The 23,418-nt window shown below is 41.9% G+C and overlaps 1 protein-coding gene across 8 annotated transcripts in view; it reads left to right on the plus strand.

Moving 5' to 3' along the window:
• Window positions 1-23,134, plus strand: part of thrb (thyroid hormone receptor beta) — a 93,744-nt gene extending 70,610 nt beyond the window's left edge. For 3 of the 8 annotated variants that reach the window (XM_076051544.1, XM_076051546.1, XM_076051545.1), the window contains exons 5-13: window positions 11,615-11,715; window positions 11,798-11,945; window positions 13,624-13,829; window positions 14,115-14,177; window positions 15,170-15,256; window positions 15,532-15,678; window positions 16,266-16,524; window positions 17,481-19,121; window positions 19,165-23,134. In XM_076051544.1, the coding sequence (XP_075907659.1) occupies window positions 11,615-11,715; window positions 11,798-11,945; window positions 13,624-13,829; window positions 14,115-14,177; window positions 15,170-15,256; window positions 15,532-15,678; window positions 16,266-16,524; window positions 17,481-17,722 (1,253 nt within the window). In that variant the 3' untranslated portion in view covers window positions 17,723-19,121; window positions 19,165-23,134. Of the gene's footprint in view, window positions 1-10,497; window positions 10,918-11,614; window positions 11,716-11,797; window positions 11,946-13,623; window positions 13,830-14,114; window positions 14,178-15,169; window positions 15,257-15,531; window positions 15,679-16,265; window positions 16,525-17,480; window positions 19,122-19,164 lie in introns of those variants that run through there. The other 5 variants (XM_076051541.1, XM_076051542.1, XM_076051543.1 and 2 more) reach the window with 5 other exon arrangements.
• Window positions 23,135-23,418: the final 284 nt, after the last annotated feature.

Raw genomic sequence — 23,418 nt, forward strand, 5'->3', positions numbered from 1 at the left:
CCAAGTGTTGTTGGATCGGTGGAAACGGTCGATTAATCAACAGCTGTGGAATTTTGGCTGCGGGACTCTTTCACAGTGCTCGTCATCCTGCGTGTCAGCTGGGCCATTGTCACTGCGTGATGACCTCACTGCAGGCTTCACACTCGGCTCGGCACGCAGCTGCCGTTTGTCCATGACCATGCGAGCAGAGATCACGCTTGATCACATTCACACTGTCACGGTCGCCTTTTCTTTCCTCGCTCTCTTCTCATTGATCTTTATATATATGTATATATATATATATATATATATATATATATATATATATATATATATATATATATATATATACATATATATATAATTTTCTTTTTTTCATAGTTTTACTGAGGGGTGACCGCAACAAGGCACAATGCAACAGGCTGGGAGGGACCCATTTGGAGAGCTGAGGCTTAGAGGAAGCAGAGACAACTCAGGGTCACTCAGGGTCAACAGTCTGGACGGATGGAGAGAGTGTGGAAAAAGAGCTGAAGGAATGAGGGAGCCGGAGTTACCGGAGAGCAACCAAACACAAACAGAGAGAACATGTAAAACTCCACACAGAACATCCGCAAGACCAGAAATCAAACCCACAACCTTAAAGGTCCATTGGGTCATATTTTACTTGGTTTGTGATTTCATACTTCATACAAAAACTTCATATACTGCCCATAAATACATTAATAAAAGTGTATGCTCGCAGTACAATAAAAGTCATTTGTTTATTCTACCTTTAGAATGGTTCCCGTGTGTCTACATATATATATATATATATAAATATATATATATATATATATATATATATATATACATATATATATATATATATATATATATATATATATATATATATATATATATATACATATATATATATATGTATATATATATATATATATATATATATATACATATATATATACATATATATATACATATATATATACACACACACACATACACACATACATAAAGCAAGGGCAAACACTTGCACTCAAAATAAACCAGTGAACAAGAAGGTGGATGAGGTATCGGTATCCAGGTTTGGGTGCACAGGCCACCGTAGTTAACTGGCAAGCCTCAGGATGGGGAGGGAGAGTGAAAGACGCTGCAATCCATCCACTTGATGGTCTTCAAAATCTCCAAATATTACACACTCAGCTTTTAATGCTGTTAGGTGACCGTGCTGACCACTGCTGAACAGCACAGTTTTCAATGAGCCAAAGTAGCATTTCCCCCTCGAAATAAGTATTTTTTTCCGGGTCATTTTCAATCCAGTGTGACTGAAAACGATGTTGAATCACACGTATCAAACTGATGCCATGTGTGTCATTCAAGCACAAGATTGCGAGACAGTGAAAAGTTCTCGTTACAAATGTTCCTAAATTGTATTTCTTTCTGTGTTTTTTAGTGTTGCATCTGAGATGACTTGCGACAAGCAGCACATTGTGTCTCGCTGAGAAAGTCCACACACAGCAACATACAGCTGCATTTACATTCTTCTGCACACCCGCATCAACACATTCCTGGGTGGGTGACTAAAATGGAAATTTTGGCCAAAAAATAATAATAATCAGGCCGTTGTCACCGTTTTGCTGCGATGTCGCACACAGGTCTACTGGATTTGCGTTCTGCAGTATTTTCATTCAAATGGCTTTTTGGGTTTGGGGTTGTTTTTTTTTGTAGTTTGGAATTCATGGTCACTGTTGGTGTCCATTGAGTGGAATTCCTTGCATTTGTCCAACTCCAAAACAGCTACATGCATTCTAAAATCTCATGCAATACTGAATGGTCTTGGTTAAATATTTTGTAACAAGTGCTTTGAAATGATGGTTTCACTCAAAGGGTCCAGAACCAGAGTAGTTTGCCACGCCAACAAGGGTTACATAAGCTGACTCCGAGGTGAGGTCATCACCACTGTGATCCAAAAATATGCCTCTGAAGCCTCCAGTTTGCAACAGAATGCGTAACTCTCTCACTGTTCATTGTCCAAAGTCTGGCTTTGCAGCGTGAGTCATTCAGACCGCGGAAAAAATGGGATTCCGAGAGACATTCTTGTCTCGACAAGGCACTTTGTGAGTGTCTCTGACAGGATCCTCAAGCGACGTGTCTTTACTTCAACCAGCTAAATCCCCCTGATGAGTCTGCACTGGTTTTAAGGTACAACGACTTGCTTTGTACTTGGAATGTACATGTTCACCGCACCCAGTGCTGCAAAAGACAAAAAAGCACAGTTGGGAGATTTCAAACAAATAATTCCATGATCTTTAAGAGAAAAGGATCCTTGCGTGGAATAAACCAAAAGAAAATGAAGCTGTATTGAAATGGGTTCCTGAAAGTCCAGAGTGCCAGATAATCCTCTCAAACTTCAACCTTTGCCCATGGGATCTTTCTGTTGTTCCCCAGGGCTTACCCTCAACCTTAAGCAGAAAAGTTCACCAACTAATGTGTCCTCCTCAGGTAACGCAGTGTAGCCGGGGACACCCGGCTCAGGGCGTCATGTCAAAAATTCTTGACCGGCTTTGAACCCCCAAGTCCTAAAGTAATCAATCAAGTGAGGGGAATATATGCGAGGAAAAGTCCTCTGCTGGTCCACTGTGCCGAGGTGCCTTCCACGGGCAAATTATCTTCCTGCCTGAAGGGGAAAGAAAGACTTTAAATAACAAGAAGGACTGAATTTCATTATTTCTTTAGAGAATTGTTTGTTTTGTGGTGTGTGTGTCTGTGTGTCTGTGTGTGTCTGTGTGTCTGTGTGTGTGTGTGTGTGTGTGGGTGAGTGGTTTTTTTTATGTCAGCTACTTAAATCTTTTTCTGGACACAAGTGGTTCTTCCGGACAGACTTCAGGAAATTATATTTTAATATGAAGTCAAGCTTAAAGAGGAAATGAAACTGATAAAAAGGAAACTTTTGGTAAGTAGAAAAATACTCGAGTTGTTCTCATTGTTATGGAAGTGATGTGTGGAAAAACTCTGAAGAGAAAATATTTTTTTATTATTTGGAAGGAAAAAAAAAGTTTGGATGACTTCCAGGATTATTGTTGGATATTTTTCCCCAAAACATGTTATCTTGTTTCAGTATATCAAATAGTGCAGTTGGGTGCTTATCAATATTTGCGTACCTCAGACTGGCTCACTGTGCAAAATATGTGGTGCTGTGGTGTAAACAACAGTTACATGTAAATTAAAACGTCAAACTGCCAACACTGTGCTGGTGTAAAAGAGATAAATTTTATTTTACGACAATTGTTTCTATGTTTCTGCGTCAAACGAGCAATGCGTCGATCGTTCAAAATGAGAACGCGGCCATTTTCAGGTGTGCTTACCGATGACGGATTGTCCGAGTGTTACTGAGCCCATTTCCTAATCGACTTTGCACGCTTGCGGTTTGGTTGCGAGTGTCTCATGCTATTTTGGATTGCCAGCGACCCCGACTGCCACCGATGGTCGCTGCTCACGACACGCTAGCTTGTCACCAACAATCTGCTTACCTTAAGATTGTTTAGGGGCATTTGTTACAACTCGGAACAGTTGCTCCCCTGTTTACGAGTCGCCTTCAGAGAGAACAAAAACTCCTTTAAAAGTTGACATAGATCTTAATTGCTCTCAGAACCGTTATTTATTCATTGTTATTTGCAGTTATTTGTGGAGCACAATGGTACTATTTTTAATAGAAGAATATCTAAGGATTTGTCTTCTTTGTTTCTTTGTCAATTGTTTTTTTGAGGTCTACAGTTTATTCCATTGCTTGGATTAAATAAGACAAAAAGCGCCAGAGGCTTTCAGACAGATGAGGGGAAAAATAAAAGCTTACTTTGTCAGCAGGGCATCAACCCTCAGACAACAGATTGTGGCACTATTGACGGGCGATAAACTCTGTCTAGTTTGTCGAGCGCGTGCTAAGAAACTCCAAACAAGATTAGTCCGTGGCGAGGGCATCACCTCATCCAAAAGTTAAACTGGTATCAAGACTCTTTGAAAAGCAGATTTACCTCAATGGTCCTCCCGCTGACAAGCTGTTGATCACATCTAATTGTCACACACTCACACTTTAGTGCTTTTCACATTAGTTCAGTGTTAAGCCAACAGTAAGCTGCTTCACTGGAACAGATTATATCATTTGGCTGTTATTTGGTGGAAGGTTTCTTTTTTTTATGATGTTGTTTGTTTGTCTAGTAGTTGTTGGATTTTGATAGTAGATGCAACCGTTTGAAATGTTGAGAGTAATGAAGTTCAGGTTGATATCGCACCGTACTTACCGTCTGTTACCGTCAATTACCGTCTTTGTAATTGTAACACTGTAACGTAACAACTATTTGTCAGTTTGGCTTTTAACTATTAATACCCGATATTCAGTCGTAGTTGTATTTTTATTAAATGTTACACACAGTATATTTTCATTGTCGTTGTTTTAGAATCTTTATGTATGTGCAGCCATAACTGAATGACACCATGGATGGATGGATGGATTCATTTCAGTTTCAGATTTTATTGTCACTGTTCTAGAAAAAGAATGACGCAACGTTATATAGTGATACGGAGAATAAATCCAAAAAGAGACGGATGAGTTGGATGGATTTACGCCCCAGTCTGCCCTAGTTGAAAAATGACAGTGAGGGTTCCCAATTTATGAACACATTAATGGGTTTTACCAGAGCTCTATCTATGACCATAATACTAAATTTCTCCATTTATTACTAAGTGGTATCACTTATTCTTTACATCTTCCCTAATAGTCATTGGATAAAGAAACATTCAATTTCGAAGGTGGCTCAGAAGCTAATCAGAGTTGCGCGTGAATCAGTGTTGTGTGAGTGACAGGAACTGGAATGAGACGGGAGACCGAAAATGACATCATCATTACATCTTGTGCTTTATTTCTATACCACCTGTGCCATCTGCATTCACATTCAGGTAAATCTGTTGAAGGTGAATGCTCGTTGAATGTACACATGTGAATACACATTTGTACTGTAGGAGTGGTGACTGTCTGTTTATATAACCTTTAGAAATGGGTTTGTGTATTTTTTAGCATAACTCTATACAAAGGCAGAACAAAGAGTTGAGATGGCATCACCAATCAGACGTACCGTCTTGTCACGGATTAAAAACCAACCACAGAATGCAAAATGTTGGTCCTATTGAGATTTGGTGAACTCAGAGGATTAAGTCTCACCGTCTCAACTCACCTGCATCTGTCAGTCATTGACCTCTGATCAAGTCACCGGAGATATAAATTAACAATGTCAGATTTTAGGCCATTCCTGGAAGTAAGACAGAAGGAAAAAATGAGCTCAGCTCAGAAAAGCTCTAAATGCTATTAGGGTCTGCGTTTCTGAGAAACCAAGGCACGTTAGACAGGATGAGACGTTAAATGACCAAATCAGATAGTGTAAAACAAACCAAATTTGTCTGTAAATATGTTTATGAGTTTCCAGATCTAACAATGTAATCTGAACTCAGGATAAAATGAAAGGATTGGATTTAGATCAGTTGGTTTGACTTTATTTCACTGTATGTCAGTGAGTTGATCCAAATAGAATTCATTACAAATGATCTTGTGAGTTCATTGCACCAATTGTTTTAATCACAGTACATATTTCTTGCATTGTTTGTTTTAAAAATGTACCATTAAAATACTAGAAATATTTTAAAATTATTCAACAACCAAAACAACCAAATAACTGTCTAAGTAAAAGAAATCAACCAAATTCCCTCTTTAAAATTTTGGTCGCGCAGATGTAAAATAGATAGAGCCGCTAGCGTGAGTTAAATAAATGCAGGTGTGGTCGTCAATTGGTGTGATGGGAGAAGAAGCAAATGAAGTCCTTGATCATGTTACGTCACGCAACGTCGTCCTACTGCTGGAAGCCAATCACGTTTTCCCCACGTTTCTACATTGGCGGTGCGCTCGTCTCTTCCTCAATCATCTCACAGAACCTCGCTAAGCACCTTACAGGGACCCTTTCCAGTCCCAGTGCCTGCGTGTGTGTGTGTGGTGGGGGGGTGCATGCGTGCCTTCGCCATCGCGTAAGACACACAAAGACCGATATCTGTCATGCAGATCATCTTCAGCTCCACAACTAATGCGATTAGCCAGCCAGCCGCTTGTCAGATTTGTCAGTTTAACTTGAGCGCGATGATATGTCTAAATCGCTTTTTGAACCAGGTTTAGACATATTCCACTGTCGTGAGAACAAAAGATTAAGATTAGAGCTCAAATGATAAAAGATAATGACTAATTATTGACAAATGCGAAGTTTGAAACCTGAGTAGCACCATTGACATTCATTCCTTTTGTTGTTTCTTCCCTTTATGGAACTGCAGCGATCCAATTGTTTCATAACGCTGGGTTCATGCAAGAAAATCAACAAAATCGTTTTTGTTCGCTTTATCCAGCTCAACGCAGGAAAGACCAAGGAGCTGGTGGTGGATTTCAAAAGACGCAAGCTCCCCCCCTCCCCCACACCGGTAAACATCCAGGGAACGGACATTGAGATTGTGGAATCTTACAAGTACCTGGGTGTCCACTTGAACAATAAACTGGACTGGTCACTCAACTCTACTGCACTCTACAAGAAGGGACAAAGCAGACTCTTTCTGCTCAGGAGACTCGGGTCTTTTGGTGTGGAGGGGGCTCTTCTTAAGTCCTTCTTTGACTCTGTGGTGGCATCAGCCATCTTCTTTGGAGTAGTCTGCTGGGGAAGCAGCATCTCTGCTGCTGACAGGAAGAGACTGAACAAGCTGGTGAAGAAGGCCAGCTCTGTCCTGGGCTGCCCGCTGGACCCTGTGGAGGTGGTGGCTGACAGGAGGATGATAGCTAAGCTATCTTCTCTGATGGACAACAAGTCCCACCCCCTGCAGGGGACCCTAACAACACTGGAAAGCTTGTTCAGTGACAGACTTCTTCACCCGCGGTGTCTCACAGAGAGATACCTACTGCAGGTCCTTTCTTCCTGCAGTGGTCAGACTCTATAATCAACACCAATAACCTCACCAAACCGGACTAAGTGCAATAACCCCTCCATCTATTTATAACGTGCAATAATTACTTCAGCTGTGCATATTTTTCACTGTTTTTCTCTGTATCACTGGTTTTTGTAATTTACCCAAATTTACTTAATTCTGTACATAAGTTTTTGTAAGACATGCTCATTTCACTTAGTATTTCAATTTTTATAGGCTCTTGTTTATTAACTTTTTTACTTTATACTGTTTTGCACTATTTTAGGTTATTTTTATATGCTCTGTTCACTTTACTCTTGTTTGCCCTATCTTCTTTGCTGTTGTAACACCTAAATTTCCCCGTCGTGGGACGAATAAAGGTTTATCTTATCTTATCTTATCTTATTCCTCCCACAGACGTGCACTTTAGGCCAACTCAGAATTGGCCGCAGGTGTGAGCATTTCACTGCGGATGCTCATTTGTCTCGTTGTGGCCTCGTGATAAATTGCAACTTGTTCCGGATGTATACTGTATCCTCGACACCAACACTGCATGGCACCTGAAGGGCAGAATGTGTCTTGGATGGATGGATGGATGGATGGATGGATGGATGGATGGATGGATGGATGGATGGAAGGACAGCCAACCACCAATCGACACCAAGGTGGTGTTTTCTTTGTCTCTAACCCTTGGCCTCTCATTCTGCCACACTGACTTTACTTTTGTCGAAAGTATGTGCCTAAAACACACAGCTCTGGAAAATCTGCCCCTGCATGACGCCACAAAGGGCACTGGTACTGTTGTCCGTCCTTTGAGACCACCTTTGGTCGCTTTGTTTTTGTCCCCCCCCGTCAATCATTTGCGGCAAAGCATTGGTTTTAGTTGAAGGCTAAGCTGTGAGAAACTGTGAAAAAGTGAAGATGGAGCATTGAGTGTTGTATGGATGCTTCTGCATGAAGTGTACAGGAAGTCAGTTGCTCCTACAGCTCACACCTAGGTGTGTTAAAATGAAGCAAAGAAAAAAATATACATAGAAAAAAAACAACCCTGCTTGCATGGAGCTTTTCCTCTCATTGACTGGAACGTCAACAAATATGAACATTTATTCAAAAAATAAGTTTTTACAATATTAACTAATGCTAAACTGGCAACTAGGGATGCACCCATACCACTTAAACTACAGAATGAGTAGCGTACAAGTATGAGTACTTGCATCTCAGTACTTACTAATACCAATACCAAGTACTTCATAAAGCATTACACATTCTGTAGCGTTCTGTTAACATTCCTCAGCACGTCTTTCTTGAACAAGGTGGCTGTCAGAAGTTTCACTGCAGTACAAACACAAATTTAACCAAGTTGTGTATACATACATATACAACTGGTATCCGTGTAGTGATATTGGCACCTATTTTATCAGTACAAATAGGGTACTCAACCCCGGTATTGATTCCAATACTGGTATCGGTGCCGATATAGTATGAATGAATGAGTGAATGAATGAATAATTTATTTTTGAAAAAATGTAGATCATACATTACACAGATCAGTCATGAAGGATATTTGCTACAGTTAACAGATTGTCTGCAAATTAAAAAAAAAAGAAAAATCGGTGCATCCCTACTGATAACCAATGCTCTCTCGTGACTTCCTGCAATACAGTTGTTTCCAGCATCCCTACGTTCACGACCACGAAACAACTGTGTGGGTTCTGTTTAATTAGATGTAGTTTTTCATCATTCAATGAAATGAACACTTCAATGAACTGTTCAGTCGGGAAACCTTTTTCTTCACATACTCGGTGGGTTGAATTCCAATTGCCAATTTGTGCCCCTCAACCCCCCTCAACTGAGCAAAGTTCGATGGAGCCCTTCAGGCTCATCATGCCTGTACGACGCGTCGTCATAATCCTCATATTGATCGGGGGCCTTTGTGATGCGAGTCGTGCGGGCCCAGAGTTCAGACGAGTGCAAGCAGCAGGGATTTCAGAGCCAAAACTGCACGCATCTTTTTTTGTGGCGCAGACGGCGCCATGTGTGCACGCAATCACATGTCGACGCCTTTCTGGCTTACCTCAGTGATCCAGTGACCCACAACCGTCCCATGTTGTACTGTTTCGTAATCTTAAGGAGATCACTGGCGTCTGTGTGATCAAGCTTCAACAATATGTGCATATATATTCTATGACCAAAATTGGCTCTAAACCACAAAGCCAAGCCTGAGACATTTTATCTGAATTTAGGGACCGAAATGGTTTAATAGACTTTTTCCACAGGCAATATTTTTTTTTTCTCACTTATTTTTCATTAAAAAGAAAAACGCTGTAGACTCTGCAAGCAACTTTATTAAATTTATTCTTCAGGTGCTCATGAAACACTAGCCAATTTAAAGACTGGATGACATATTAAGTTATATGCTGATGAGGTTGTAAGATAATTTACTTAATAATAGAAGAATGTCTTAAAATAGTCATTAAAGTGATTGTCAAAGTCTCTACTCCGTTATTGGCCGACATGGGGTGAGGGTGGGGGGGGGTTGGCGGCAAAATTTTGGATTTGGCTCCGACAGGTTGTTTGCCCAAAGTCTGAGTGCAATGCCAGAAGGCTGATCCGATCCTTATTGAACAGAAAAACCTGATCAATATGGCTGAGTGTGTCGCGACTGTACAGGATAATGGGACTATTATCCGAAACAGATCACGCAATGCGTCACTGAGCGTGTGTCACTCGCGTGTCTTGCCTAGTGTTATTGATTTGGCTATAGCGACAGCTCTTCCCATTGTCTGCCGGGAAGAGAAAAACTCAGGCAAAAGTTTCTTTGCAGGTTTGCAGGAAGGTCGAGAATGCTGCAGTTATAAATATAAAGATATCATTTTCTTCATACATTTTTGTGTGTTTTGTGTCTTGTGAATATCAGCCACCTCCTCTTGTTCTTAGATTACGTGCAGGAATCTTCTCAGTGCGGCATCATTCTCTGAATGGATGGCAGGACTATCCAAGTGGCATGAGACCTGAGTGAGCTTTTTATGGGACTTTGTTTGCCATGTTTACCATATCCGTTACAAAGGGATAGTAAACACGTTAACAAGGCCCAAGTCAGAGGTGGGGGGTTTTCGGGTTCAGATGCTGTGCTTAAGAGAATTACCTCACGTTTACTCGGTTGCAGTATTCCCTAGGCTTTTTGAGGCGTAACCCACAAGTGAGCCCATAGCGCGAGACCTGTGGTCTTAACCCTGGGGCACGGCGTCCACTGCCTGTGACACTTGTGAGGATTTGCCGAGTGTAAGATTAGTAGCTCTGCGTCGTCATAAATCTCTGCTACCCAATTCGACCAGGTGGTGGCGGGTGGGGGTGGTGGGGCGGCGGTGCCATGGCTCTGAGGTTGGCGGGATTTGGTGAGCAAAGCGTTAGCGTTTGCCTGGTCCCTCCTCTTTTCTTTTTTTGGCTCCCACCCCCCCCACCCAAGGACCTGGAGACTGCCAACTGTCTCATACTTGCGGCCTCTCTCCTTTCGGCACCGAGTTGTATTTTTGGAGTCGACGTCACTGGACTTGTTCTGAGGACGGATTCGTTTTTCTGGGCTTTTTCTTTCGTTTCTCTTTTGAACTACCGCCATGAACTACTGCATTCCGGACGTGTACGAGATGCCCCACATGGGCATGGGGGGCTACGGCGTGCCGGGCGGTGGGGAGCACTGCATGTACGCGAGCGAGGGCCCCGTCTATGGCCACTGCGAACCCCAGCGGCTGCACCACCCGCCCTGCATGGAGCCCGCCTGGCCGCCCCCACCCAGCCAGCACTACTCCTGCTCGTACTCCGCCGGCCCGCCCGTCTTTAAGAACGAGTACTGCGGCATGGAGATGCCCCTCGGACATTACCACCACCAGCCCGAGTATTTTACCGACATCAAAAGCGACATCTCGCACCTGCAGTGGATGCAGGGGGCGCACAAGAGAGGTACAGGCTCTAGTTCTTCGTCCTCGTTTTTAGATTTAGTTTCGAGCTTCGGTCTGGTCTTGATAAGGTGATGCTGTCTTGATTGAACGCCTGTTGGCTAATTCATTCAGCAGTTCCAGAAACCAATGGTATTTCCACATTAAGTTCCGATAAAGAAGTCCGAGGCATAATGTGATGGTGATGACTGACACACTGGGACCTGTTGTTCCTGCTTCGAGGCAGGGCTTGGGGAGGGTGGAGAAGGGAGGGCTTGGTTATTGATTGATGGTGTGGCGACAGTTGGCTGATGCGTGGCAATTTATTGTTATCTTCATAGAAAAAAAAATCTATTGATCAGTGTGTTTGGGCCCGGAGGAGGAGGAGGAGGACTAGAGTGGGCAGCTCATTAATCCGAATCCCAAAAAATTGGGACAGGTGTTACGTCACCGAGTTAAGTGGAAGCGAACAGCGCTTTCCGCGGCGGCTTATCGGCTAATCAATATTAGGTGTCCACCTAATATTTCATTAGCCTACTTTTAAATCTCCCAAGTGTGAGCACACGATGTTCCGTGACTGGGCCCGTTCTACTTTTGCTCTTTCTTACATCACTGAATTCTGGCTTGTTTTTGTTTGGAATTAAAAAGTCTGTCGGTTCTGTAACGAGTCAACAAAATATATTACATTTTTTTCCGTCTTTTGTTGTTTGTTTGTGTTCCAGGGTACATTCCAAGCTACCTGGATAAGGACGAGCTATGTGTAGTGTGCGGGGACAAAGCCACGGGTTACCACTATCGCTGCATTACGTGCGAAGGTTGCAAGGTAACGCCGTCTGCGGCTCGTCTCGCCTGCGCTTTCACCTCCTTGGGTTTTTTTCTTGAGCATTGCGGCCGTCTGCTCGCAGGGGTTCTTCAGGCGGACCATCCAGAAGAACCTGAACCCCACCTACGCTTGTAAGTACGAGGGGAAATGCATCATCGACCGAGTGACGCGAAACCAGTGCCAGGAATGTCGATTCAAGAAGTGCATTGCGGTGGGAATGGCGACCGACTGTAAGTGGCTGTGTTTTCTCTTGCTTGTTTTTGGTTGTTTTTAAAAAGTAAACCCTCCAGCAGCAGCAGCAGCAGCTCGTAGTGATTTAAAACACTTGTGGAGTCTCGGGACCCACATTTTTTTTTTTTCCTTACAATGACTTCGCGACCCAAATTTATTCCACACCACCCAAATTTATTCCATAAAAATAAAAATGCCACTTTCTATCTATGTCTAGCAAACAAATGATCAAAATTATATAATTGAATTATCTGTCCCCAACATTTTCTCAACAAATATACATATGTATATATATATATATATGTATATATATATATATATATATATATATATATATATATACATATATATATATATATATATATATATATATATATATATACATATATATATATATACATATATATATATATATATATATATATATATATATATATATATATATATATATATATATATATACATATATATATATATACATATATATATATATATTTTTTTTTTATTATTATTTTTTTTTTTTACTAAAAAAAGAAAAGTGTGGGGAGGGAGGGGGTTGAGGACGGCCAATGAAGCCGCAACTGAATCAAAACAGCTCCGCAACCCACTTTTGGGTCTTGACCCACCAGTTGAGAAACCAGATTTAAACCTCTCGGTAATACAGGGTTCGTCCGACCTCAACCGCCATCCAAATTACTTTGAGTTAAGTTTAAGTTAAGAGTAGTTGATACAAACCAAAACACCTGCTACTATTGCCCTTCTTTTAAATTCAAATTCATAAAGTTCAAAATCAGATGTGATCTAGTCTTCATACTTGGGTAGGAAAGCCATTTTGCAAAATCTAAAACGCTTCCAAAATTGGAGGATGGAGAGTAATAATAAGGTTGACGGCTTCCCACTGCTCCGACTGCTGTATACTGGAACTCATAAGTTTTCTCTCCATGGCCGTCAAAGTGCTCAAATGCAATCCAATTAAATGAGCTGTCATCATCGGCAGCAACCCCCTTTGCCCCACCCCCCAGCCCCCACACCCCTTTTCTCCAGCTCAGTGACCCATGCAAAGCCTGTTGCTTCGTTCGTCCCCTGGTGCATTTGTGATGTTCAACTTTTACCCACATACACACCATCCAGAATTCTCAGTTTGTCTTATTGGCTGTATATAACAACATGTTTTTTAAAAATATTTTTATCGAATTTTTTTTTTTTTTTTTTTTTTTTAAAGAAAGAAAAACAGAAATCTAATTCAAAAGATGGCAACAAAAAATGTCAAATGTAAAAAATGCAAAGAATTAACAGAAAACCAGCACGCAAACTAGTATTTCTGCGGCTGTAAATATGCTTTGGGTTTGTTTTTGCTCATCTGGTCCTGTCCTGATTTTAACATACTCAATTAATTACAAATTAATAAATTATTTTTTAAGGTAGTAGAATTATAAACTGAACAGATTTGTGTCTCCAGACCAAACAAATTGGCGAGTGTCACATTCTCCTTCTTCGCTCCTAAGCCTTGTAAACATACAGATTTTTTTTTTTACATCTTTTTTAAAAATTGTAACACATTGCAATAAATTTACATGTACACCTGTGCTCCGCAACCTTCCATTTTCCGTCTCTTTCTCCTCCTCCTCTTCTTCCTCCTCCACGACCCCCTTTCTCTCCCCCTCCCGCTCCCTCCAGTGGTGCTGGACAACAACAAGAGGCTGGCCAAGCGGAAGCTGATCGAGGAGAACCGTGAGCGGCGGCGGCGGGAGGAGCAGCAGAAGACGGCGTGGGAGCGGGTGGAGCCCAGCCAGGAGGAGTGGCAGCTCATCCGCATGGTGACCCAGGCCCACACGGCCACCAACGCACAGGGCAACCACTGGAAGCAGAAGCGCAAGTTCCTGGTGAGCCCGCCGACCCCCTCCCCTCCCCCGATTCCCCCCACCCACCCACCCGCCCCTCTTGATCCGCCCCAACACGCTCATTGTATCGATTACCTCTGTCTTAGCCTTAACTCCCCCCAACCACCAACAAACCCCCCCGCCCCGCGCCTCCGCAACTTTTGCCCCCAACAAACCAACCAACCAACCAACCAACCACGTCTTCTGCTGTGATGTCCATGTGATTATGTTTTTTTGTTGTTGCCTGTGTGTGTGTGTGTGTGTGTGTGTGTGTGTATCTCCTTGTAGAGTGGGGGAGAGTTAGCGGCACAATGGACAAACAGTGTGTGTCCCCCCAGCGCAGCGGCAGCCGTTAGTTTAGAGCCCAACCTTTCCTTTCCTTTCCTTTCCTTTCCTTTCCTTTCCGCTTCCTCGCCCTCCGTCCTCGTCGTTGTCACCTGCCTCTCATTTCTCAGCCTCTCGTTCTTCCGCCCAACTTTCCTCTCTCTCTCTCTCTCTCTCTCTCTCTCTCTCTCTCTCTCTCTGTGTGTCTAGTAACCCTCCAGGGGGTCTCCCCCCCACACACTCACCCGTTTCCCTCTGTGTTTGGATATCATGTTTTTTGGACTAATTTGATTTTTTTTTTTTTGTCCTTTTAAAGTCTTATCTCAACTTCTCTCTGTTCAAATTCAATATTTCTGCCTTGTTGTCGCGATGTCCTGGCTTTCTGTGGTGTGATTGGGACGCTCATAAACGCTCGTTCCCACACAGAAAAATTACGTTTTTATTATTCAAGAAAACATACATATTTGTATGTATTATAAATTAATATAATATATAAATTATATATATAATATATAAATTGGAAAATGTAAAAAAAAATATTTTTTTAATCTAAAAAAATTCCAATCATCTTTATATGTATCTATATATATATATATACATACATATATTTGTGTGTATATAAACATATTGTACATACTGTACATATGTGGAATTCTGACACTTATATATTCCATAATATAGAAATACAAACATGAACATATACATATACTGTATGTACATATATACATATGTGTGATATACGTACATGTATTTGTTTGATTTTAGCTTTGTGTGTGCAAATAAATAAATGAATAAATATGTTGTGAAAGCATATGGTAAGAAACCTGAATATACAACAACAGCCGATCCCACCACAGAAACCCAAGCTGTGATTTTCCGCCCTGGCCTGTGATTTTCTCTCGCTGCACTCTCTCATCTGCCTTCACTTCTAACATTTTGAGCTTCTATTTGATTTTTTTAGTTGACGTGGCACGGCTTCTCCCATTGAAAGTTCACAATTCCTGTTGATTATCCAACAGGTCGAGGAAGCAATGCTTCTTAATGAAATAACATGTAATTTATTCTATACTTCTGACCAGAGTGCAGTGGGGGTGAAAGAAGCTAAGGTAAGATTTTGACTTGTTCACGTTAGACCGTCTGCGCTATTTGCCAAATCGCTGTCGGTGTTTTGTTTTGTTTTGTTTTGTTTTTTTTGCTTTGCCAAAGCAAAAATGTCACAGCTAAAGTAGAAAAAGTCTCTTTTATTTTTATGCCCCCATACCGATTATTTGCTTTTAAAAAAAATATCACGAGAATTATAAGCAGACGTGTTCTAGGGTTTTTTTTTGTTTTGTTTGTTTGCGTGTTTTTCAGCCTCTGCTCTCCCTCCTTGTCGTTGCAGCCCGAGGAAATTGGTCAAGCGTCCATGGTCAGTGCACCTGAAGGAAACAAAGTGGATATAGAAGCCTTCAGTCAGTTTACAAAAATTATCACCCCTGCCATAACCCGAGTGGTGGACTTTGCCAAAAAACTGCCTATGTTTTGTGAGGTATGTGTGTGTGAATCACTGCTTTACTCATTTTTCTTGCAATTCAGATTTGCAACTGCAATGTATATTTTATATATGTATATATAGATATATAGATATATATATATATATATATATATACATATATATATATATATATATATACATACATTTATATATGTATATATTTATATATATATATATATATACATATATATATATATATATATATACATTTATATACATATATATATATACACTTATCTATCTATATATATTATTATTATTTTTATTTTTATTCCATACTTTTCTTTCTCTTTATACTATCTATCTATCTATCTATCTATCTATCTATCTAGATATGTACAAAGTTTTATCACAGCTCATTTTAAATCTGTTACAGTCAGATTTTGCCTTGTTGGGACCACGGTGTTGATATTCAGGATGACAATCCTCACTTGTGTTGGGGTTTTTTTCTGTTTTTGTTTTTTTCTTGCTTTATTTAAACAATTCTGATTTTTTTTCCCCAACCATTAAAAAAAAAAGCACCCGCTTTCCACTTGACTTACCGACTGTGATTGTTCCCTCCGCCTCTCCCCACAACGCAGCTGCCTTGCGAAGATCAGATCATCCTGCTGAAAGGCTGCTGCATGGAGATCATGTCGCTGCGAGCCGCCGTGCGCTACGACCCCGAGAGCGAGACGCTGACGCTGAACGGCGAGATGGCGGTCACGCGGGGGCAGCTGAAGAACGGCGGGCTGGGCGTGGTCTCGGACGCCATCTTTGATCTGGGCGTGTCGCTGTCGTCCTTTGATTTGGATGAATCCGAGGTGGCCCTGCTGCAGGCTGTCATCCTGCTCTCATCCGGTAAGCACCTGCTGTCGAGGTCGCACGCAGACGTGGGCGCGGGCGCCCGGGTTCAGCCCGGGTCTGTTCCTGTGGCGGGGGGGGGGCTTCCGCAGCACACAACAGCGATTTCTGGGGGAGACGTCACCGTTAAAGCTTAACAACACGCGTGCACATTTTGGAATAGTAAGAAATCACGAATTAAGAAAGCGGGTTTGGCTAATCCCTCGGCACAGATTGGCTGAGTAGCAGCATTTCTTTCTGACATGAAATCCATTTTTTTGGGGCGGGGGAGAGAGATCAATCAATTAATAATCAGCCTGCTCATTGTGAGGAGCTTTGTCCACCGATTCTCTGTGCGGTGCTGTGCATCTCATTGGAGATCAATACTGCTGCTGCTGCTGTCTGCCCCACCAACACTGTGGGGAGGAGATGCCCATCTGTCTTTAGCCACAGCAGACACAGAGCTTCAGGACACCAGCACAATATTTCTCATACACATATATATACATATATATACTGTATGTGTATATACATATATATATATATATGTGTGTGTATATATACACACATATATTTATATATAGAAATATATTTATACATATATATGTATGTGTATATATGTATATATATAGAAATACAAATATAAATATAAATATTAATATATATAGAAATATTTAAATATATATATAAATATATATAAATATATATATATATATATATATATAAATATATATGTATATATATATATATATATATATATATATATATATATATATATATATATATATATATATATATATATATATATGTATATGTATTAATATTTTACATCCATCTGTATAGATAGATAATTAACACCTTTAGTGCTGGACAGCTGCATCCCCCAACCCATTGAGAAGTTATTGTTACTACAGTCAAATTGAACATGTAAAATTAAACACCAAGAAAGTGAATCGTAATCTCTCCCTGTCCAGATCGCTCGGGCCTGAGCAGCGTGGAGCGGATCGAGCGCTGCCAAGAGGAGTTCCTGCTGGCCTTCGAACATTACATCAACTACCGCAAACACAAGGTGGCGCACTTCTGGCCCAAGTTGCTCATGAAGGTGACGGACCTGCGCATGATTGGCGCCTGCCACGCCAGCCGCTTCCTCCACATGAAGGTGGAGTGTCCCAACGAGCTGTTCCCCCCCCTCTTCCTGGAGGTCTTCGAGGACTGACCAATGGATTCATTGATTTTTGTTGTTCATGTATACGAGTGAGTGAGTGAGTGAGCGAGTGAGTGTGTGAATGAGTGAGTGAACGTGCACGTACGTGGATGCCTGGGAACCCTGGTGGTCTCGGAGTTGGTGGGGTGAAACCAGCAGGAGGCCCCGCCGCTCACAATGAACTCTGGCATTAGCACTACTGAGTGTCACTTCATTCCACAGTCTGGCAGTAGCTCTGCTCTTGGTTGAGGCGCAACCATTCCTGACAGTGCGGGTACATGTCTCCTTCTTTTCTCTGTCTGTTGTTCTTCTCATTGTCGTGCTTATGACCTCTCACCTCGGATTTTATTGTAGATTTTGTGTTTGTGTGTGTGTGTGTGTGCGTGCGTGTGTGTGTGTGCACGTGCGTGACGATGATTGTACAGTTGGCGACTTTCAGCACTCGTTCATGCGCACGTTTCCGTTCTTTCCCTCCTTTCTGTGTTCAAAAGAAGTCGACAAGACAAAAGAGAAACTGGCTGCTCGACCGCTTGACAAATCAAGACTGTCGGCGACTCGCCTTCGTCCGACCCGTTTCGCCGTCATCCAGTTTGCGAGTCCGCGACTCAGTCTCGCACACTGGGTGTACTGGGTAGACGATCAAGGGTTGCACTGACCCTTGACCTTTGGTTTTAAGGCTGCGTTGCGGCAATGTTGGGAGAAACAGAATGACGGAATTCTTTGCAGTTGTGCGTCGCCCCTGAAGCTGAAGACGGACGTTCACCTGGAAGTAAATGACAGCAAAATATTTTTTCCGTGCACAATTTCGAGATGCACGCGAAACCTCGGAAATGTCGGACCAAATCTTGCAAATATTATCAAATATATTTTATAACATGAAACTGCATGAACGTGGGCCGCTGCGACAAAAAAATACAGCAACTGAAAGACGGAAGTATTTACAAGACAATATTTTTATGCGGCCATAAAGTATTTTTTACGAGGAAATGTATCATCCTCAATAATAACTAAGGACGGAACCACTATTTAGAAACAGCCACGTGGAATCACTATCTTAACTTGAAACTAAAAAATAAGATGAAATGAAGAAATAGGGGGAAAAAATCCCCAAATCAATGAGATAAAACACAGCTTTTATCGTTAAATCCAGAAAATATATATACACTTGCTTTTCCTCAGTTGAACAAACTTCTTCACCGCCCAAGGTTAACATTTAGGTTTTAATATAAAGGGTAATCTTCTTCTTCTTCTTCTTCTTCATACTAAAATAACGTGCACAAAGGGTTGTGATGTCACCCCTCACCTCTCGTCCGACGTTCAGCATTAAAATGAGTCCTTAAAGTAAGCACACGACAACGGCGACGTCAGAAGACAATCTTACATGAACAGTTTTTTTTTTTTTTAAGTGTTTGTGTGTGTGTGTGTGTGTGTGTGTGTGTGTGTGTGTATGAGAGAGAGTGTGTGTGTGAGTGTCGATGCCACGCGCTGTGTGCCAAAACCAACTGAATGAAAAAAACCGACCTCCCCGCCGACTCTTCGCTCCCCCTGGTGGCTTTCGAGAGCTCTGCACGCCGCTCACTTGGCTCGTCTGTCGTCCGTCGCGTTCGCAACCTCTCTGTCAACCCCGGACGAGTTCTGCCAACGCACAAAGTTGTGTACGTGTGTGTGTGTGTGTGTGTGTGTGTGTGGCGATGTCAGCGAGACTGGAATCGGTTACTTTTGGGGAAAAAAAAACTTGCTTCCTAAACTGTTCAGTTCTCTGTTCAGCGCCCCCTCGTGGCAGCATGTGCACAAAAATGAAATGTGCACAAAAAAAAGCGCACAAAAGTGCCCGCGTGCGCACATGCAGGGGGTCCTGAATTAGAAACCGGCCGTCTCTCTTTCACTTTACAGCTGCTACGTCCATTTCGTCCTTTCCTGAGAAGAAAAAAAGAAAGGAAACCTCCTCTCGGAATCAACATCCGCTTTGTACGATCTCGCTTCTTCGGTCGGCCTTCACACTACTCCTCCAAGCAGCGCGCGCGCGTGTGCGTGTGCGTGTGCGTGTGTGTGTGTGTGTGTGTGTGTGTGTGTATCCGTGTGTGTGTGTATCCGTGTGTGTGTGTGCGCGCGTGTCATATTTTTGTTTCGTTTTTATTTTTCGTCTCTCTTTTCTGGTGAAGTGATGCCTTTTTTTGTTTTGTTTTGTTTTGTTGTTTTGTTATCGAAGCAATAGACTTGCTCCAGTGTGTTTTTGAAGCGACCCTCCCGGACCTCATGCCAACCAACCAACCAACCAACCAACCCGCCTCACACCTCACAAACTGTACAGACTTCATGGAGAAATTAAAAATGAAATGCACAGACAATCAGAAGGAGAGAATGAACGGGGCAGCAGGGCAACTCGGTGTTTTCATTGGCCATGTTTGCATGCACCCCGGCCCCACCCAACCGCCACCCCCGCCCCCTCCCGAGTCTTATTGAGGTTAGCACTGTGTCCAATTGTGTTTACAGGAGCCTGTAACTGAGCCTGCCTGGTGCTACGATTGACTGGTCAACACAGATGTAGATGTAGAGAATGTAGTGGTGAAAGTCTGCGAAATGCACAGTCAACTACCGCTCACGAGGACTTTGACGGACATGGAATGCAAAAAAAAAAAAAAGAGCTGGGAATGACGAGGTAAACGGAGGGTATGCATGAATGGCACCAGGAAACTGATTGCACCAATAATAATTGGCTCGAGCGACGACCCGAGAGTGCAAGCAGTACCTTCCTTCCTTCACTTTCAGAACTACTCTACCTCCTCCCAATAAAACTGGACAGCGCTTCACTTCCCTTAAGGAACCAATTGGAATCAAACCCAGTGATGAGCAATGACGACGATTATTTGACGCTGTTTTTCTGTGAAACCGGATTAATCGGGTTAATCCGCTAACCCTGTCAGACAAGAAGAGGAAGAGGGTCCGTTGGTTTCGAGAAGCGGGCTAACCACGCTAGTTGGTCGCGGCTATGCTGCGGCTCAAGCCAAGTTGGTCGGACGTCATTATTGTGTAACACGCCATCCTGTCCTAAGCACAAGCGTCTCGCTATTTTCAGTAGGTTCAGGTTTGTTTGTTTGTTTTAATTTTGCACTGTAGAGTATATTAGGATAGAATAAAAAATACTTTATTCTAAGTATCAGCTCAGGAACTAAATGAGGACCTAAAACTCCCTGTTTGTGATTTTCATGTGTGCTTTTTGCACTCGAGATAATATCAACACGACGAGATCTAAGATAAAGGCATCAAATATTGACGCGAGACATCAATTCCATCCAGTTGTCTTTTCGTAATTTAATGCCGGCACGACTGTTGGACGTCCTGCCTTTACTACTGGACAACACTGAATGCTCTTCCTCTCTCTTACCTCGTTTTAAAACTTCTATTGATTTTTTTTTCCTTTTTTTTTTTTAGACTAGCCTCAGGAGTCTCAGGAGCTTTGATTAATCACGCTAAGTCTCAACCGCATAAAGATGCATGGCGACAAAAGATGAATGATAGGTGTTGGAGCAGAGCATGGGGCTCGTCTTTGACCTACTCAGTACTGTAAATGCGCAATGAAACGAGAGCAAAAGGTTAATACGGACAGGTGGATTAGCAGAAACAAGAGCTACTTCTGCCCTGCTTAGCTGCAATTATAGCGCAACAGTAAACATTAAATTCAACCTATTTTGGAAACAACATGGGGTCAAGGTGGTTAGCTAAGTTACGGAAGGGCATTGCATTTACTGGATAAAAAACATTAGGCACCTTATCTCGTTTTTATGAGATCAGGATCTCATAAATACGAGAAAAGATCTCGTAATTGTGAGATAAGGATCTTGAAATTACGGGAAAAGTTCTCGTATGTATTGCATGAATGTTCATCCATGTCGCACCCCGTGTTGAGTCATTTGGGCTTTTCGCAGGAACAATCCAAACCATTTGAGATGCCTGCGCTGTGTGGACATACCCATATTATTACCATCCTCAGTTTTAAGAAATGCAAGCGTTTCGCAGTGTCTCAAGCCTAGAAGGTCGTAATAGCAGATTAACTGCGATCGTGTCATCATTGCCCACTGATTAGAAAGGATTTACAGCTGTTTCCTCGTTGCTTTTATCTCAGATGTCCTCATAACTACGAGATCCTGATCTCATAATTGCGAGATAAGGTGCCTTATTCTGTTTATATATAGTGAATGCAATGCACTTCCGTACTAAGTTAAGCTAATGTGCGGTTTTTTTTTTTTTTTTTTCGTTTTTTTTTGCAAGAATTTTGCCATCCAAAGTGACGTGCAGCCAGCCCCAGGTTAGCTACGCCCAAAGAAATAAACCACACCGGCAGTACACAGGTTCTCGAGTGCAAGGATTACCACCAACAACAACGTTCTTGTTCAAGTTTAACCAGCTGCTTGTCTGTCGTCGAGAGACTTCACATGGATTGAGTTCAGATCGGAGACGATGAGCTCAAGTCGAAAATAAGCCACCAAAACCTTGTCCCATTGATTAAAAGCTGCATGGAGGCATTTGAACTCACAGTCTGATGACAGAACCTTTGGAACGAGTCGAATATAACCTGCTGCCGGAGGTTGAGCCGGTAAACCCCGCTAGCAGGCTAAAATATTTGCGAGCTATTCACGCACAGCCACGAGAACGTGTCTTTGGTGACGTCTGAGGCTCGGAGCTCGTTAGAGCAAATGTTTTCATGGTAACCAGGAAGCTTTTGTCCGTGCGTTGTTGAGGAAATGCGGAGAGGTTACAAATGATTGACGCACATGAGTCTCCAGCCAATTCAACCCAAACAAAGAAGCTAACCCGAGGCTTAAAAACAAATTAGAATCATTAGCTGCGTTTCCATTACAGGTTTTTTTTTTTTGCAAAATAAAAGCGATATTTCTAAAAATTTGGATAAAGCACAATTGCAATGTGCAGGTGTTTTTCCTTGGAATGGCGTGGATCGCATAAGCCTTAATTCTCCTGAAGTCTCATCCCGCAAGACCCCACTTTGAGGAGGACGGAGGTACAAAATTTCTTGTATAAATCTGCATTTCGATGTTGTTTGCTGTCAAGGAAAACACCTCATGAGAGCAAAAAAAAAAACTTTTAGCAATATTTGGAAGGTTTTTCGAGGTTTAGGTTTTTTCCATGAACAGTGTTTTTTATTGTGATATTTAGGTTTTGCGCAATTCTAGGAGTAATGGAAATGCAGCTCCTGTTCTGGCAAACAACAAAACGCCACTTCCTGTAGTAGTTTAACTGTCCAAACTCTTTGCACACCCTATCCATAATTACTTGAACGTTCCATCCGCAGAGTTCATGGGTGCATGTAAACATAGCCAACTGACCGACCGACTGCTGGTTCAGAAAAATGTTTACTGCTCCTGATGAGGTGCCAGCACGCTGTTTCTCTCTCCTGCGAGTTGTTACTCTTAAGGTCACTCAGCTACAAAAAAAAAAAAACAATAAAACAGGACTTGCACAGAGGAAGATATTTTACAGTACAAAGGATAAAAGGATGTATATTTTCAGACTGCAGATTTTTTTACCGATAAGTACGTGGGATTGTTTTTGTTTTTGTTTTTGTTTTTTGCATGGCGCTACACAACAGTATTGTGTTCTCAAGTCCATTTTGCTCATCTCTTGAAAATGTAACATTGAGTAAAGGTGGAGAGAATCTTAAAAAAAAAAAAAAAAATGAGTTAATTAGATTT

This window comes from Nelusetta ayraudi, unplaced genomic scaffold (genome assembly GCF_046127955.1).
Source record: "Nelusetta ayraudi isolate G7.1 ecotype Tasmania unplaced genomic scaffold, CSIRO-AGI_Nayr_v1 ptg000135l, whole genome shotgun sequence".
In the NCBI taxonomy this organism is placed as follows: domain Eukaryota; kingdom Metazoa; phylum Chordata; class Actinopteri; order Tetraodontiformes; family Monacanthidae; genus Nelusetta; species Nelusetta ayraudi.